General features: G+C 43.8%; 1 protein-coding gene across 1 annotated transcript in view; it reads left to right on the forward strand.

Moving 5' to 3' along the window:
• The window catches only part of LOC126484688 (putative odorant receptor 71a), a 218,683-nt gene that overhangs the window by 121,370 nt on the left and 78,248 nt on the right, over window positions 1-19,065 (forward strand). Inside the window, exon 2 of the mRNA XM_050108283.1 lies at window positions 6,280-6,423. Coding sequence (XP_049964240.1) covers window positions 6,280-6,423 — 144 coding nt within the window. The remainder of the gene's footprint in view (window positions 1-6,279; window positions 6,424-19,065) is intronic.

Raw genomic sequence — 19,065 nt, forward strand, 5'->3', positions numbered from 1 at the left:
ATATATAGCAATAGAACACAATACATAACTAACGAGAACAGAAGTTTTAATATCAGGCGCTGCGGTCGTTCTAAATGGTGTGAACTCAGGTTAAGAAGCAGATAACATCGGACAGTCATGAAGAGGCATCAGCCATGCATGGATACGCAGCCTAAGGAATAGAGACCCAGTGTAGTGCTTTGTTCGCGCTGTAGCCATGTGGTGTGCAGCACAGGCTGGCGGCAAAAAACCTTTTCCTCTCCTGTGGGAAAGGTCGCGACAGTTGAACAGGCCCTGAGCGCCTAAAAACCACCAGTTTTCTCCAAAGCCCAGCGTTCGAATCACAGCCTTGCTTCTAATTTGTGTATGTCCTCTTTATTAAAAAAACGCGTGCTTCTTTAATTCGAGACAAGTGTGCAAAGAGTTTCCGTCTCCCTCAAAATGACCTTGCAAGATTAATGTTTTTTTAGATCCCAAAGCGCATTACAAATCACATTACAAAAACAATTAATGTGGAGGGAGGCACAGGCCACTGTGTTTCAATGGTGTTGCAGTTCCCTTTGTTTGAACAAGAACACTATATACAGTCTGATTAAAATCACTTGATAGTTGACACTCCACGCGTTGGAGCTGTCAGTTCACTTCCAATTCCTTGTCTGGCCTTTGTTGTTGATGTGTTTGGATACCGATTCCTGCGTCTGGTCCTTTTATTACGCATTTCATCAGTCATGATAACCACTTCAAAAACAACACACACACACACACACACACACACACACACACACACACACAAACCAATGGTAACGAAGTACGCTCGTTTCATACGCAGCACTAGCCAAACACTACTGGATCTTTTCGCAAAAGACGCAATTCATTGTAGCATACTGAATTATTATCATCACAGAGATTGGCCGACAGCAGATAAGCTTCATCAGACATGACATGAGGCCAAACGTTTTGACGGCAGCAAATCATCGATGCAGCTGGTTCTGTAGGGTAGTTATTATAAGACTATTACTCCACTTACTGACGTAGTGCAAAATTTAAGTAACAAGCCTCCTGTGCGGAAAGTCTTGGGTTCTAATCTCTTCAACTCCTTTAATTTCTTTGTATTTAAGAATGTTTATCAAATCGACTCTGATTATTATTATTTTCAATTCGCTGGCTTAAATTTAATTTTTTATTTTTAATCTTTTGTCACACCATTTTCATCATTTTTTATTTACTCTTTTTTTTCTATCATTCTTTTTTCGTTTGGAATGTACCTGTTTCGCCTATAACCTATAACCGAGTGCTAATCAGGACTCAACGGTTGGTATAGCGTCACCTCGTATAGCCAGTATGAGGGTAGTTTTAGATACCTGATGAAAGCGAGAAGAAACAGTTCGCTTTTAGTGCTGAAACTGAAATTTTTCTGTCTTTTGTTTGCTCGTAGAGGTCTGTTTTAAACACTTGCCATCAACAATGCGAGCGTGGTTAATAGTTCTGCCACAAGTTGTTGAACGCTGTTTTCTCAGATAAATTTCACATCACAAGGTTGTAATAAGTTTAGGACATGAGTCTAAATTCAAGGCTATAAAACCTCGTCTGCTGCAGTTCAGTCATTGGTCTCTGGAAATGAATTGTCGGCAAAGTGTCTCGCGTTCCCGCCATATCCGACGGCAGCCGCTTCCAACATTGTTCAGCATTACATGAACGGACCTTCAGCGTTTTTAATGCGAGCAACTGTGTTCGCGTGTCACCTTTAACCGAGCGGCAGCCGTTTTGGCAACAGTGTAATGGTGACAGACTTCGGCTATCAAGTAATTTTAATCGGCCTATACGTATATGTTCTGTAAGCATTAGGAGTTCGGCTCACAATAGAAGCTTCTGGCTGGCTGTGGCGTAGCTAAGGATGTTCACTGTGAAGTACCTGAAAGTCTTGGTGTAGGGTCCAAGTCCGTCGTAACGCTGTGAGAAACCCAACGAAAAACAAACATCGAACTTAGGTCAAGTCCACAGCATAGATTGCCAGTAGAATGATACTGGGCATGTATCCGCTAATCATGCAGGGATGAATACTACACTGCCTTGTTGTCCCAAAATGAGCATCTTTATTGTTCTTCTGAAGACCATTGGAAGGCGGTAGGGGGGAGTGGCAGGGGAGGGGGGTGGCGGGGGGTGCGCCTCAAGATAGTTGCTGAGTGCGGGCTGCCTGCTGCAAGTATGCGGCGCCGCCGGTTGTGTCAGCGAGTACATAGTCCCGCTCCCTGAATCGCTGGCAATTGCACCCGGATTGGGTGACATGTCACTCGTTATGTGAGTGGGTCAGGAGAGGACTCTGGTCACACAAAACACTTGTTGTGAAGTCTCGTGGCCTGCGACACAACCTGGTTTTGACTCCGATAAAACACAACATTGCCACGATGATCTTTCATGTTCTGCTCATCTCGTAAACAATTCGTGGCTTATCCGGTTTAGTGCTTACAGTAGCGGACTAGGATAGGTATAAGTCTTACGAGAAGGTAGCAACAGAAATGTATTTTACGTTGCGTGAGATAGAATTAATAGACTGAGATTTCAGTAGAGTTAACATTATTTATTCTCGGATGGAAGCCTGGTGGATCTCTTTGTGTTCTTGTAGTACCTGCCGATATTATTTTACATGTTTCATGCAGCGTGGTGGGTGCAACGAAAGAGCGACAAGGCAGAGATTTGAAATTAGAGGTAGATGTTGATCGTGTTTGCACTGTAAAAATCAGATCTTGGTCCGCTGGATTCCACAGTCACGGAATTAACACTCACAATCACAATAAGATTCACCAGAGCCTTACCAGTGCACCACATGCAAATAGGGATTGTGGCTTCCAAATCGTTCACTCGTGTGTCCATGCCTCGTGTGTAATTCCCACTCATGAACCAGCGTTCGCACCATTCTAGAGAGCAATCGCAGCACCTGACACTAAAACTAGTTTCCAGCAGCAGTATGTGGACCGATTTGAAAGTTACTGCCAGATTAAAACTGAGCAGCAGGCTGGGATGGGAACCTGGGACCTTTGCTTTTCACAGACAAGTCCTCTTCTCATTGAGTTATCCAGTCACGATTCACGACCTACCCTCAGCTTGACTTTCACTGGTACCTATTTTCCTACCTTTCAATTCACAAAAGTTGGGTTACATACCTTGTGAGCCTAATACTCCTGGAAGAAAGGATATTATGAAGAAGGTACAGGGGATAGGCAAAATAATGTGAACACCTGTACTTACTTGGGAATGGTTTACTAGCAAAGAGTTGGACCTTCATTTGCCCATAATACAGCTGCGATTCTTCTTGGAATACTGGCATATAATGATGGAATGTTATGCCAATCAACTATCAGAACCTCTTCTACCTCTTTAGGTTCGATAATGTTCAACTCCGGGGACTGTGCTGGCCAGGGAAGACGCTGCAGTTCAGTTGCATGCTCCTCATACCACGATTATACTATTCTGGCTGTGTGATTTGGTGCATTATCACCTGAAATATGGCACTATTGCTCGGGGAAAATATTTGAATGATGGGGTGCACATAATCGTTGAGTGTAACACATCCTTCGAGAGTAATGAATATCATGATATGGCTGCCCACACCATCACACTTCCCCATCCATCCTTAAGCTTTGGACTCTAGCAATCAAGATTGTAGGCTTCTTTTGGCGTTCTCCTAACGCACACCCGGCCTGGTGTTGGAAATAACGAAAACGGTGACTCCTTGGACTGTATGACGTGTGTTCACTGCTCAGCCGTCCATGATTTATGCTCCTGCCACCATGGTTCAAATGTGTCTGAGCAGTATGGGACTTAACTTCTGAGGTCATCAGTCCCCTAAGAACAAATTAAACCTAACTAACCTAAGGAAATCACACACACCCATGCCCGAGGCAGGATTCAAACGTGCGACCGTAGCGGTCGCGCGGTTCAAGACTGTAGCGCCTAGAACCGCTCGGCCACTCCGGCCGGCCTTGACACCATGTTTTACGCTTCTTTGGGTTGGTTGTCGTTACTAATGGTTTCGGTATAGCAGCTCGACCACGAATATTCGCTTTATGGAGTTCTCGCTAGTTGTGGCTCTGAGCACTATGGGACTTAACATCTTAGGTCATCAGTCCCCTAGAACTTAGAACTACTTAAACCTAACTAATCTAAGGACATCACACACATCCGTGCCCGAGGCAGGATTCGAACCAGCGACCGTAGCAGTCGCGCGGTTCCGGACTGCGCGCCTAGAACCGCGAGACCACCGCGGCCGGCCAAAGAGTTCTCGGTGGACATTGTCGATAGATACGGGGTCTCGCCGTAGTTTTGTGTTGTTTTGACACAATTCGCGTTATCGTACGACGATCACTGTCATTTAGTTCTGATTTTCGTCTACTATTACGTTTAGACGACCCTGTATTTCCATGTTTTGTGTAGGCAGTCATGGCTGTTGAAACAGTTGCTCTTGAAACATTGAATAAGGTGGCTACCTTGATTACTGATGCTCCAGCTAGCCGGGCCCCACAATCTGCCCTCTTTGCCTTCTGTTAGGCCTTCCGTAGCCCGTCTACCACGGCCTCTGAATGCAAATATGAAGTGTGCGCCGACCGGGGTGACCGAGCGGTTCTAGGCGGTACAGTCTGTAACCGCGCGACGCCTACAGTCGCAGGTTCGAATCCTGCCTCGGGCATGGTTGTGTGCGACGTCGTTAGGTTTAAGTAGTTCTAAGTTCTAGGGGGCTGATGACCTCAGAAGTTAAGTCCCATAGTGCTCAGAGCCAATTGAACCATGTGAACGAAGTGTGGACTGCTCGTAAACAACCTGCACTGTTGCCTAGTCTGTACTGAACAAGTACAGTCCAGCGAGCATGTGCCTTACCTGCGTTGCTGACCGTCAAACACAAATACCCCATTGCTACCACTTGTTGACATTATTTTGACTATCGCCCGTAGGAGGAAAGGTACTGGCTGAAGTAAAGCTGTGCAGGTGGGTGGCGAGCCATGCTCTGATAGTTCAGTCAGTAGAGCACTTACCTGCAAAAGGTAAGGGTTCCAGTCTGGTACATAGTTTCAATCTGCCACAAAGTTTAGTTCAAACATGGTGCCTCTTTGCTTATTATGTAAATTGAAGGTGGAGCTGCATTTGGACTTAGTGCGGAATCGGCGGCGAGGAGAGAAAAAATCTACAAGTCGGGGACTCGAACTCAAGATCTCCTGCTTACTAGCCAGTTGTGTTAACCACTGCGCCTTCCAGACACGGTGTTCATCACAAATGCACCGACTGTCTCGGCACTCTCCCAGGCCGACCCACATTCCCACCTATAGCCACCTAACCACCGTAGCCGTCCGTATCCTCTGTGCCCGCTAGGAGGTCGAACGATATTTTGCATCCGCCCTGAATGTTGTGGATTCATTGCCCATCGAGGTGAATAAATTAGATGAATGTGTGGTGTCTGTTCTTTCGGACATGTACGAGGGTTATTCCAAAAGTAAGGTCCGATCGGTCGCGAAATGGAAACGACTATGAAAATCCGATAAAGCTTTGCACAGATGTGTTGGGTAGTGTCTCTAGTATAACCCCAGTTAGCATCACGTCGCTCTTCTCATTTCTGAGCTCGCAGTGAGTGCGTAAAGATGTCTAGAAAGTAGTGTCTGCCGCCAAGTACGAGGGCCTGGTGAGAAATTTCGCCTGAAGCTATGCAGCCAACATTACATAACTGTCGTGCTGTTTCGTCTTCACGACAATTCTCAGACGCATTCTGCAGGGGCAATGAAGATGCTCCTGCATCGTTTTCAAATGGAAATGTTAGATTACCCACAATACAGTCCGCAATTGTCTCCCCCTGAGTTTCATCTCTGGTCACATGAACCGCTGTCTTTGACGACAACATTTTGACACAGACAACGAGGTGTAGGCCAGCGTGGAGAATTGGCGGAAAGCACTGGCGGCTGCCTTCTATGATGAGGCTATTGAAAAGTTGGTACAACGCTATGACAAAAGTCTAAGTCAGAACGGCGACTACGTAGAGAAGTAGCTGAAAGGTGTAGCTAATTGTTACAAGTAAAACATTTCTGATGTTCACTGTGGTTTCAATTTGGCAATCAATCGGACCTTACTTTTGGAATAACCCTCGTACAAAAGAAATGTCACCACGCTTTCATATAACTTACGTATGTGTTTTCCATGACGACACCAGTAGTGCAGATTGGGAAGCTGATCAGACGCGGTACAGGGACCTGTGCCGGTGTTGTGCAGTAGCCTATCACTAGACGTGCTAGTCTCACCCGAGTGTGGGCTGCCTTGCAGATCTGGTCGTTCATGGGGCAGCGCGGCCGCATGCAGCTGCTGCTCGCCCTCCTGCTGGAGATGCGGCGCCGCTACCAACGAGACTCCAGGGGCGCCCGCCCGCGGGCACAGTCCAACGGCGTCACGCTCTTCTACATTCTCCAGGTGGGGCGCCACAAGCCACCTCGGCTCACTAGGCACACACTACTCACTGCTCTTTCCAGGCTATGCAGTAGTATTTAATTTGATGACAACGTTAGATCCAGTGGTATTACCTGTTGTTGATGTTCTTCTGATGTAAGACTGCATTTTATTTATTAGAAGTATTAGTGTTATAGGACGTATGAAGATATATTCCCTACAAGCTACGACACTATCTATCGCTTGAGCCTTGTCCCGCAGTTACGCAGGGTCAGCCATCATTAATCGGATTTGGCAGGTTAATGTTTAAGGAGTGGCCGGATGCCCTTCCTGCCGCCCCCCCCCCCCCCCGGGGGACGGGATTAGTGGTGTACCCTAACTGTCTGCGTCGAGTGTAATCCGTGGAATTGTGCGAAAGTGTTCAGATGTAACTGAGGCTGAACATGGGGACCAGCCCGGTATTCACCTAGTGGGATGTGGAAAATCGCCTAAAAACCACATCCAAGCTGGCCGGCACATCGGCCCTCGTCGTTAATCCTTCGGGCGGATTCGATCCGGGGCCGGCGCGTCTACCTGAGTCCAGGAAGTAGCACGTTAGCACTCTCAGCTACCCTGGCAAGTTCTACAAGCTACGACACTGTTGCGAATGAAACAATGACCCCGAATATACAATAAATTTCTTTTACTTCACGTCTATAGTCACAAATGTTTTTGCCAACAGACTACCGGTTTCAGTTTACAATGGCCATCTTCAGATCTGCAGCAAAATATGGGAAAAATACACAAATACGCTAGTAGATTGCCTACAGCTTAAAACAATAAAATAAGCACAATGACAAGTACTAATGACATACATATGCATTTGTGTGCTTTAAATATGAAGAGGCATACCTGTTTTATAAAAACATGTCCTAATATAGTACCATAGTGGCATCGTCAAATGATAAACACGAAGTCAGCACCAGCATCGTCAAATACATGTAAATAACAGCATATGCAAGAGTCATCTTGTCAGCAGTACTACTGTTTAAAACAAACTGCCGTACAGTAGCCACAAAATTTTTGTGCTGCAAATTCATCAGATGTCGCTACTGTAGGTATACACATATTCTTCAATGTAATCCCCATCAGCAGACGTCTCACACAAAGCGACTGCAAAAAGACAGTTTTTACGTTTAAACTTTTACAAAAACAAAGAGAAGAAACCATTTTTTGTTACCAACTGTTTCATTCGTTCTCAAAAATATTAGCTTTTAATATTTATGCACTTACACTTTCATTCAAACCGGTTCTAGAAACTTTTTTTTCGCTCTGTTCTCTGTAATTCAAAAATGTAGCTTTGAAAGCATTTGACAACTATTTAAGATGAGGAAAATCGCTGTACATGCATTCTTTGGTCAGCTTAAGGGAATAAAATAAAATGTTACGCAATAAATAACGTGAATATGCGCAACACATTAATTTCTTGCTTTTTTCCATTAAATATTCAATTTTTTCACGTGCTGAGTGACAGCAAGCTTTGGAACGCGATCGATGGAGGAGTGCTGTGGAGTGCAATCTAAAAGGCTCTCACTAGAACCAGGTTTAGGACGATGAGGATTACAGAAAACTATTGTGGTTGATCTTGGATCCATGTTGTTGTTGTGGTCTTCAGTTCAGAGACTGGTTTGATGCAGATCTCCAAGCCACTCTATCCTGTGCCAGCCTCTTCATCTCTGAGTAACTACTGCAGCCTACATCTTTCTGATCTCTTGGTCTCCCTCCCTCCCTCACTAAATTGGTGATCCCTTGATGCCTCACAACGTGTCCTACGAACCGATTCAATCTTAGAGCCAAGTTGTGAAACAAATTCCTCTTCTCCCCAATTCTATACACAACCTCCTCATTAGTTACGTGATCTACCCATCTAATCGTCAACATTCTTCTGTAGCACCACATTTAGAAAGCTTCTATTCTCTTCTTGTCTAAACTATTTATCGTCCATTTTTCACTTCCATACATAGTTACAATCCATACAAATACTTTCAGAAAGGACTTCGCGACACTTATATCTGTATTCAATGTTAACAAATTTCTCTTCTTCAAAACCGCTTTCCTTGCCATATCCAGTCTACATTTTGTATCCTTTCTACCATCATCAGTTATTTGCTTCCCAGATAACAAAACTCATCTAAGTGTCTCATTTCCTAATCTAATTCCCTCAGTGTCACCTGATTTAATTCGACTACATTCCGTTATCCTTGTTTTGCATTTGTTGATGTTCATCTTAATCCTCCTTTCAAGCCACTGTCCGTTCCTTTCAACTGCTCTTCCAGGTCCTTTACAGTTTCTGACAGAATTATAATGTCGTTGGCAAACCTCGAAGCTTTTATTTCTTGCCGGCCGGAGTGGCCGTGCGGCTCTAGGCGCTACAGTCTGGAACCGCGGGACCGCTACGGTCGCAGGTTCGAATCCTGCCTCGGGCATGGATGTGTGTGATGTCCTTAGGTTAGTTAGGTTTAAGTAGTTCTAAGTTCCAGGGGATTGATGACCTCAGAAGTTGAGTCCCATAGTGCTCAGAGCCATTTTATTTCTTCTCCATGGATTTTAATACCCACTCCGAACTTTTCTTTTGTTTCCTTTACTGCTTGCTCCATATACAGATTGAATAGCATCAGGGAAAGGCTACAACCCTCTCTCACTCCCTTCCCAACCACTGCTTCCCTTTCATGTCCCTCGACTCTTATAACTGCCATTTGGTTTCTGTACAAATTGTAGATAGCCTTTCGCTCCCTGTATTTTATCCCCGCCATCTTTAGAATTTGAAAGAGGGTATTCCAGTCTATACTGTCAAAAGCTTCCTCTAAGTCTACAAATGCTAGAAACGTAGGTTTGCCTTTTCTTAACATATCTTCTTTGGGAAGTCATAAGGTCAGTATTGCTCCCCGTGTTCCATCATTTCTATAGAACCTAACACATCTTCTCCGAGGCCGGCTTCTACGTTTTTCCATTCGTTTGTAAAGAATTTGTGTTTGTATTTTGCAACCGTGGCATATTAAACTGATAGTTCGGTAATTTTCACATCTGTCAACACGTGCTTTCTTTGGGATTCGCATTATTATATTCTTATCGAAGTCGGGGGTATTTCACCTGTCTCATACATCTTGCTCACCATGGCTGGCTCACCCAAGGCTATAAGTAGTTCTAATGAAATGCTGTCTACGCCCTGGGCCTTATTTCGACTCAGGTCTTTCAGTGCTCTGTCAATTTTTTCACGCGGTGTCATATCTCCCATTTCATCCTCATCCACGTCCTCTTCCATTTCCATAATATTCCTCTCAAGTACATCGCCCTTGTATACACCCTCTATATACTCCTTCCATCTTTCTGCTTTCCCCTCTTTACTTGGCACTGGTTTTCCATCTGAACTCTTGATATTCATACAGGTGGTTCTCTTTTCTCCAAAAGTCTCTTTAATTTTCCTGTAGGCAGTATCTACCTTACACCGAGTGATATATGCCCCTACATCCTTACATTTTTTCTCTAGCCTTCCCTGCTTAGCCATTTTTCACTTCCTGTCGATCTCATTTATGAGACGTTTGTATTCCTTTTTGCCTGCATCATTTACTCCATTTCTATATTTTCTACTTTCATCAATCAAATTCAATATCGCTTCTGTTACCCAAACATTTTTACTAGCCCTCGTTTTTTTGCCTACTTGATCCTCTGCTGCCTTCACTATTTCATCTCTCAAAACTACCCATTCTTCTTCTTTGTATTTCTTTCCCCTGTTCTTGTCAATCGTTCCCTAATGATCTCTCTGAAACTCTCTACAACCTCTAGTTCTTTCAATTTATCCAGCTCCCATCTTCTTAAATTTCTACCTTTTTGCGGTTTCTTCGGTTTTAATGTACAGTTCATAACCAGTAAATTAGGATCAGAGTCTACATTTGCCCCTGGAAATGTCTTAAAATTTAAAACCTGGTCCCTAAATCTCTGTCTTACCATTATACAATCTATCTGAAACCTCCCAGTGTCTCCAGGCCTCTTCCACGTATACAATCTTCTTTCAGGATTCTTAAACCAAGTGTTAGCTATGATTAAATTGTGCTCTGTGCAAATTTCTACCAGGTGGCTTCCTCTTTCATTCCTTACACCCAGTCCATATTCACCTATTACTTTTCTTTCTCTTCCTTTTCCTACTATCGAATTCCAGTCCCCCATGACTATTAATTTTTCGTCCCCCTTAACTATCGGAATAATTCCTTTTATCGCATCATACATTTCTTCAGGCTCTTCATCAGCTGCGAAACTAATTTCGATATAAACGTGTACTAGTGTGGTAGGCGTGAGCTTCGTGTCTATCTTGGCTATAATAATGCGTTTACTATTCTCTGCATAGTAGCTTATCCACGTTCCTATTTTTTATTCATTATTAAACCTACTTGCGTATTACCCTTATATTTTGTATTTATAACCCTATATTCACCTGGCTAGAAGTTTTGTTCCTCCTGTTACCGAACTTCACTAATTCCCATTATATCTAACTTTAACCTATCCATTTTTCTTTTTAAATTTTCTATCTACCTACCCGATTAAGGAAGCTGACATTCCATGCTCTGATCCCTAGGACGCCATTTTTGTTTCTCCCTTGGATCTATAAACACTTAGAATTAGGCAGGTACAGAGGAACAAACATAGGAACATGATTCTATGGTTGTGCCTTGTCAAAGCTTTTATGTGGAGGCTTTGTTTGCTGCCTTGTTAAAAGGAGCCTGCCCCCGGTCTACCATATATCCACCCTGCCTCCGACCCCCCACACCTTGTTACACACACACACACACACACACACACACACACACACACACACACACACACCTCACAATTTCATGTAAAATCTTCTCCACTCGCACATACAGGTCCAAATACTTTGTCTGTAGTCTTCTCCGTCACCATCACAACATGACAGACAATAATTGAAGCATCAGTGTCGCATTGTTCACCTTGCTATCGTTTCTTAACTCTGTCAATTTTTTTTCCTTCATCTGCTTTGTGGCAGCTTGATATTTCTCGTCTGTGCTAATCTCTTCGTCTCAGAGTGGTACTTGCACCGAACATCCTTAAATATTTGTAGTGTATGTTCCAAACTCTGTGTTCACCTACAATGTTTGCACTCCATGGCTCCCTCTTTATGACGAAGACTTGTCCTCCTTTAGGTAATATTATCCAGATGTTTTGTCCTCCCATGCAATATGAGAAGAACTTGGGGATTTCTTATTTTTAAATGTTAATATTTTAGGTGAGCTTTACTATCACTATTACGAATAGCAATTTAAAATACAAATTTCTGTAACCTTTTACATTTGTTAAATTATACTTTCTACTATGTAGTTCAGGAGATTACATCAGCTGGTAGATTTATGTCAGTTGATAAGGCATGGACGTATTGTACGTACGACTTTTGGGTAAAGGTTTGGCAGTACACGACCAAAAAAATAAGCTCAAAATCATGAACGTTTGAGCTACGTAGGTGAGGAGTAATATATACATGCAAATCCCTTTCAGTGGTCAAAGGCTCCTTTTTCAGTCCTGTTTAGATCAAACACTATATCCGGAACTAAGCAAAGATGTGGTATTAGGAGCTAATAAATTCAAAGAACATGTAAGAATAATGATGCTGCCAACAGTAGCAAATTTTATATTTTATTAAATGTTAATATTTTAGGCGAGTTTTTCCACCACTATTACGAATATCAATTGAAAATACCAATTTCTGTAACCTGCCGCATTTATAAATTATGCTTTCTGCTATGCACGTCAGGAGATCACATCACCTGGTAGATTTATGTCAGTTGATAAGGCATGGATGTATTATATGTACAACTTTTGGGTAAAAGTCTGGCAGAAGACGACAAAAAAAGCTCAAAATTATGAGCGTTTTAAGTGCGTAGGAGAGGAATAATATAAACGCAAATCCATTTCAGTGGTCAGGGGCTCCTTCTCCAGTCCTGTTTACATCACACACTATATCCTGAACTAAGCAAAGATGTGGTATTAGGAGTTAACAGATGCAAAGAACATGTAAGAATAATGAAGTTGATAACAGTAGCAAATTTTACATGAAAGTTGTAGTTATTGTTAACACTAGAACGCTAAAGAGGAGAAGATGTACATTGCTACTAAACCATTGTACACTACTGGCCATTAAAATTGCTACACCACGACGATGACGTGCTACAGATGCGAAATTTAACCGACAGGAAGAAGATGCTGTGACATTCAAACGATCAGCTTTTCAGAGCATTCACACAAGGATGGCGCCGGTGGCGACACCTACAACGTGCTGACATGAGGAAAGTTTCCAACCGATTTCTCATACGCAAACAGCAGTTGACCGGCGTCGCCTGGTGAAACGTTGTTGTGATGCCTAGTGTAAGGAGGAGAAATGCGTACCATGTTTCCGACTTTGATAAAGGTCGGATTGTAGCCTATCGCGATTGCGGTTTATCGTATTGCGACAGTGCTGCTCGCGTTGGTCGTGATCCAATGACTGTTAGCAGAATATGGAATCGGTGGGTTCAGGCGGGTAACACGGAACGCCGTGCTGGATCCCAACGGCCTCGTATCACTAGCAGTCGAGATGACAGGCATCTTATCCGCATGGCTGTAACGGATCGTGCTGCCACGTCTTGATCCCTGAGTCAACAGATGGGGACGTTTGCTAGACAATAACCATCTGCACGAACAGTTCGACGACGTTTGCAGCAGCATGGACTATCAGCTCGGAGACCATGGTTGCGGTTACCCTTGACGCTGCATCACAGACAGGAGCACCTGCGACGGTGTACTTAACGACGAACCTGGGTGCACGAATGACAAAACGTCATTGTTTCGGATGAATCCAGGTTCTGTTTACAGCATCATGATGGTCGCATCCGTGTTTGGCGACATCGCGGTGAACGCACATTGGAAGCGTATATTCTTCATCGCCATACTGGCGTATCACCCGCCGTTATGGTATGGGGTGCCATTGGTTACACGTCTCGGTCACCTCTTGTATGCATTGACGGCACTTTGAACAGTTGTGTTACGACCTGTGGCTCTACCCTTCATTCGATCCCAGTGAAACCCTACATTCCAGCAGGCTAATGTACGACCGCATGTCGCAGGTCCTGTACAGGCCTTTCTGGATACAGAAAATGTTCAGCTGCTGCCCTGTCCAGCACATTCTCCAGATCTTTCACCAATTGGAAACGTCTGGTCAATGGCGGCCGAGCAACTGGCTCGTCAGAATAGGCCAGACACTACTCTTGACGAACTGTGGTATCGTGTTGAAGCTGCATGGGCAGCTGTACCTGTACACGCCATCCAAGATCAGTTTGACTCAATGCCCATGCGTATCAAGACCGTTATTACGGCCAGAAGCGGTTGTTCTGGGTACTGACTTCTCAGAATCTATGCACCCAAATTGCGTGAAAATGTAATCACATGTCAGCTCTAGTATAATATATTTGTCCAATGAATGCCTCTTTATCATTTGCATTTCTTCTTGGTGTAGCAATTTGAATGGCCAGTAGCCGGGCGCGATTAGCCGAGCGGTCTAGGGCGCTGCAGTCATGGACTGTGCGGCTGGTCCCGGAGGAGGTTCGAGTCCTCCCTCGGGCATGGGTGTGTGTGTTTGTCCGTAAGATAATTTAGGTTAAGTAGTGTGTAAGCCAGGATTGGAAATCGAACAGAAGGGTATGAAAAGGTTATGGGTAAATTTGGAGAGGATATGGAGGCCAACAGGAACGGGAAACAACTCCTGGATTTCTGTGCCAGTATGGGCTTAGTAATCACAAACTCCTTTTTTAACATAAGAACATCCACCGATATACTTGGGAAGGCAGGGTAACCAGATCTGTCATTGACTATATAATAACAGATCAGGAATTCAGGAAGGCTGTGAGGGACACACGTGTATTCAGGGGATTCTTTGATGACACTGATCACTATTTAATCTGCAGTGAAATTGGTATTGTGAGGCCGAAAGTGCAGGAGGTCAGGTCCATATGTAGGAGGATAAGAGTGGAGAAACTTCAGGATAAGGAAATCAGACACAAGTACATAACAGTGATCTCAGAAAGGTACCAGTTAGTTGAATGTAGTCAATTGCAGTCATTGGAAAAGGATTGGACAAGGTACAGGGACACAGTACTAGAAGTGGCTAAAGAATGTCTTGGAACAGTAGTGTGTAAAAGTAGGATGAAGTAAACAGCTTGGTGGAATGACACAGTCAAGAAAGCCTGTAAAAGGAGAAAGAAGGCGTATCAAAAATGGCTACATACTAGAACTCAGGTAGACAGAGAAAGTTATGTTGAAGAAAGAAACAAAGCCAAACAGATAATTGCAGCATCCAAGAAGAAATCTTGGGAAGACTTTGGAAACAGGTTGGAGACTATGGGTCAAGCTGCTGGAAAACAATTCTGGAGTGTAATTAGCAGTCTTCGAAAGGGAGGTAAGAAGGAAATGACAAGTATTTTGGACAGGTCAGGAAAACTGCTGGTGAATCCTGTCGATGCCTTGGGCAGATGGAGGGAATATTTTGAAGAGTTGCTCAATGTAGGTGAAAATACGATCAGTAATGTTTCAGATTTCGAGGTAGAGTGGGATAGGAATGATGATGGAAATAGGATCACATTTGAGGAAGTGGAGAAAATGGTCAATAGACTGCAGTGCAATAAAGCAGCTGGGGTGGATGAAATTAAGTCGGAACTCATCAAATACAGTGGAATGTCAGGTCTTAAATGGCTACACAGGATAATTGAAATGGCGTGGAAGTCGGGACAGGTTCCATCAGACTGGACAAAGCAGTAATCACACCAATCTTTAAACATGGAAACAGAAAAGATTGTAACAACTACAGAGGTATCTCTTTAATCAGCGTTGTGGGTCAAATCTTCTCAGGTATTGTTGAAAGGAAAGTGCGAGTATTAGTTGAGGACCAATTGGGTGAAAATCAGTGTGGGTTTAGGCCTCTTAGAGGTTGTCTGGACCAAATCTTTAGCTTGCGGCAAATAATGGAGAAGTGTTATGAGTGGAACAGGGAATTGTATCTATGCTTTATAGATCTAGAAAAGGCATATGACCGGGTTCCTAAGAGGAAGCTATTGTCTGTTCTACGAGAGTATGGAATAGGAGGCAAACTGTTGCAAGCAATTAAAGGTCTTTACATGGATAGTCAGGCAGCAGTTAGAGTTGATGGTAAATTGAGTTCATGGTTCAGAGTAGTTTCAGGGGTAAGACAAGGCTGCAACCTGTCTCCACTGTTGTTCATATTATTTATGGATCATATGTTGAAAACAACAGACTGGCTGGATGAGATTAAGATATGTGAACACAAAATAAGCTGTCTTGCATATGCGGATGACTTAAATGTGATGGCAGATTCGATTGAAAGTTTGCAAAGTAGTATTTCAGAGTTAGATCAGAAATGTAAGGACTATGGTATGAAGATTAGCATCTCCAAAACGAAAGTAATGTCAATGGGAAAGAAATATAAACGGAATAAGTGCCAAATAGGAGGAACAAAGTTAGAACAGGTGGGCGGTTTCAAGTACTTAGGATGCATATTCTCACAGGATGGCACCATAGTGAAAGAACTGGAAGCGAGGTATAGCAAAGCTAATTCAGTGAGCGCTCAGCTACGATCTACTCTCTTCTCCAAGAAGGAAGTCAGTACCAAGACTAAGCTATCTGTGCACCGTTCAATCTTTCGACCAACTTTGTTGTATGGGAGCGAAAGCTGGGTGGATTCAGGTTACCTTATCAACAAGGTTGAGGTTACGGATATGAAAGTAGCTAGGATGATTGCAGGTACTAGTAGATGCGAACAATGGCAGGAGGGTGTCCACAATGAGGAAATCAAAGAAAAACTGGGAATGAACTCTATAGATGTAGCAGTCAGGGCGAACAGGCTTAGATGGTAGGGTCATGTTACACGCATGGAAGAAGCAATGTTACCCAAGAGACTCATGGGTTCAGCAGTAGAGGGTAGGAGCAGTCGGGGCAGACCAAGGAGAAGGTACCTGGTTTCGGTTAAGAATGATTTTGAAGTAATAGGTTTAACATCAGAATTGGCACCAATGTTAGCACTGAATAGGGGATCATGGAGGAATTTTATAAGTGGGCTATGCTCCAGACTGAACGCTGAAAGGCATAATCAGTCTTAAATGATGGTGATGATGATGATGATGATGATGTAGTGTGTAAATTTAGGGACTGATGACCTTAGCAGTTAAGTCCCATAAGCGTAAAACAAATGGCCAATAGGGTAATTATTACTACTCGAAAAATTTAGTCAGCGGAAGACATAATCTACAGGTTATACATTAATTAATTACATTTATTGGGTCTCCAGTGGTATATTAAGTACCAGATTAACTGCAGAATTTTCTGTTTTATACCGTATTAGAATCGTAAATTTAACGAGTGGTATGTAACCCAGGGTTAAGGTATTAAGTTGAGTTCGAATTAGTTTGTGTGTGTGTGTGTGTGTGTGTGTGTGTGTGTGTGTGTTGTAACACTCCACCCGTCACTTATCTGGTTATGGTGTGTGTTCACCCCAGGTAATTGACTAACAGATCAACAGAGAGTGCAAAACTGCCCGAATGTCGCATAATGCAAAGAAAGTAAAAAGGCCCTGTGACTCCTGATTGAACTACGGTGGCAGTGTTGACACTCATTCATTCAGAATTGATCCCTTTTAATTAAAGGGGGTACACATTGATGTTATATTCAGCTGTTGAACACCAGATGCAAATGTTGAACATAAAATTAATTAAGAAAGTGACTTGGGGTTTCAACTACTTGATTGAAAACAGATGCAGTCGATTAGCACAGATTTATTTTAACTCACGACCTTCAATCATCACATTACATGACTCTCCTAACAGGCAGTGGTAATAAATTGCGTTTGCGTGGAGTAAAGCGCGATAAATCAAAAGTAATTCCTATCGACTGACCCAGGCGTAATGCGAAGTGCGAGAAGAATTCGACAATACACGGCCCATGAAACCCTCGTGGAAACTTTACCGACGTGATCCAACAAATTAATCAGTGGCCGGAGCGGGCGCAATATCACCGAATACAGCATGGCGGAGCGGTGTCGTTGTGCGGACGTCCGCCAACCTCGTGGTGCTGCAAGGCTGCGCTCGTCTGTTCACTCCTAGCTATCTTGCTCGGTACATAGCTGAACCAAAACTTCCTATCTCCAAGCTCAATCGTTCCATTTGCTAAGTCCTAAACTACAGAGATGCTCACTCTTTCTCAGGCAAGCTGAGTAAAGAACGCCACGTCCGCACTCTAGGCAAACTCGGAATGGAAGACCTCTACGGAGACTTCTGCCAGTCCGCTCTTCGCCTCGGTTTCCCCTCCAGCAAAATCACTTACGCCAACTGCAGCGCCAGTCGCGTTAATTATGCGTCGCTTCCCAGCGCTGACCAATGCCTGCTCTGGGAAGTGAACAAATTCCCACAAAATTTCCCCTCCTCTCAACTTCTGCTATTTAGCTCCTCCCAGGCCACACATGAAGGTTAGCGTCTGCACAAAACACCAATTTTTTCGGAATTCTTATTCCCAGGAAAGTACTTCAAATTCCTCAGTCCTACGTTCCCACCGGAGGCCGGTGTATTTCATTCTGTCGCTCTTCACCTGATTTACTTCAGACTCTGCGGACCGTGAATTCAGCATGAAGTTGCTATAGTCACGAACACACATATTTTGGCCTCTGTTGACCGCTCCACCATAGCTTTGCGCGGCTTACTCGCATGCTTCACTGAAAACGGGAAGACGGACATTTATCAACAGGCGTACAAGTTCTCCGTCTGCTTCCCTGTACACCAGCATGGGGTCAACCACCCACTTACTGTCACTCATCTTAAGGCGGCTGGACGCCGCATCGCGTTACTGCTTTCTCAGAGCTTGAGCCGCCCTAAGCTGCCTATTGTCGCTTCCTTTTGCCGTTCCCCAGCCGGCCACGGTCGACTCTAAATGCTTCCCTGGGGTAAACTAGAGTCCAGTAAATCGACTCGTTTCCACAAAGTTTTCATGTCGTGTGAATTACTTTAAAACCATCACCCGACATTAATTATTCCAATATGTCCATACTATACCCTCACAAGGTGCATTGTGCCTTGTCAGTCATTTTTGTTCAGCCCTACTGTTCGCTCAACGTGAGTTAGGTGATCTTTAATGACTTCATGTAAGGGGCATAGTTCTTGCCATCTTACAGTGTGTGTGTGTGTGTGTGTGTGTATGTGTGTGTGTGTGTGTGTGTGTGACAGAGAGAGAGTGTGTGAGAGAGAGAGAGAGAGAGAGCAGAGTTTGTATAAGATGCCAAGAATATGACTCAGAATACCACGAAAAGTAAGGTCCGATCGGTAGCGAAATAGAAACCACTGTGAAAATCGATAATGTTTTATTTGCAACAAATAGCTACACCTTCAAGTTACTTCTCTATATAGTCGCCGCTCACGCTAGTCTACAGATCACTGTCTGTGCCAAAATGTTATTTTTATAGCCAGTGGTTCATGTGACCAAGAGATGAAACTCAGGTGGAGCCAATTACAGGCTGTATTGTGAAGGATCAAACAATTCCCATCGAAAACGCTGCAAGAGCATCTTCATTGCCCCTGCAAGAGCGGCCGA

Source organism: Schistocerca serialis, chromosome 6 (genome assembly GCF_023864345.2).
Source record: "Schistocerca serialis cubense isolate TAMUIC-IGC-003099 chromosome 6, iqSchSeri2.2, whole genome shotgun sequence".
Classification (NCBI taxonomy): Eukaryota; Metazoa; Arthropoda; class Insecta; order Orthoptera; family Acrididae; genus Schistocerca; species Schistocerca serialis.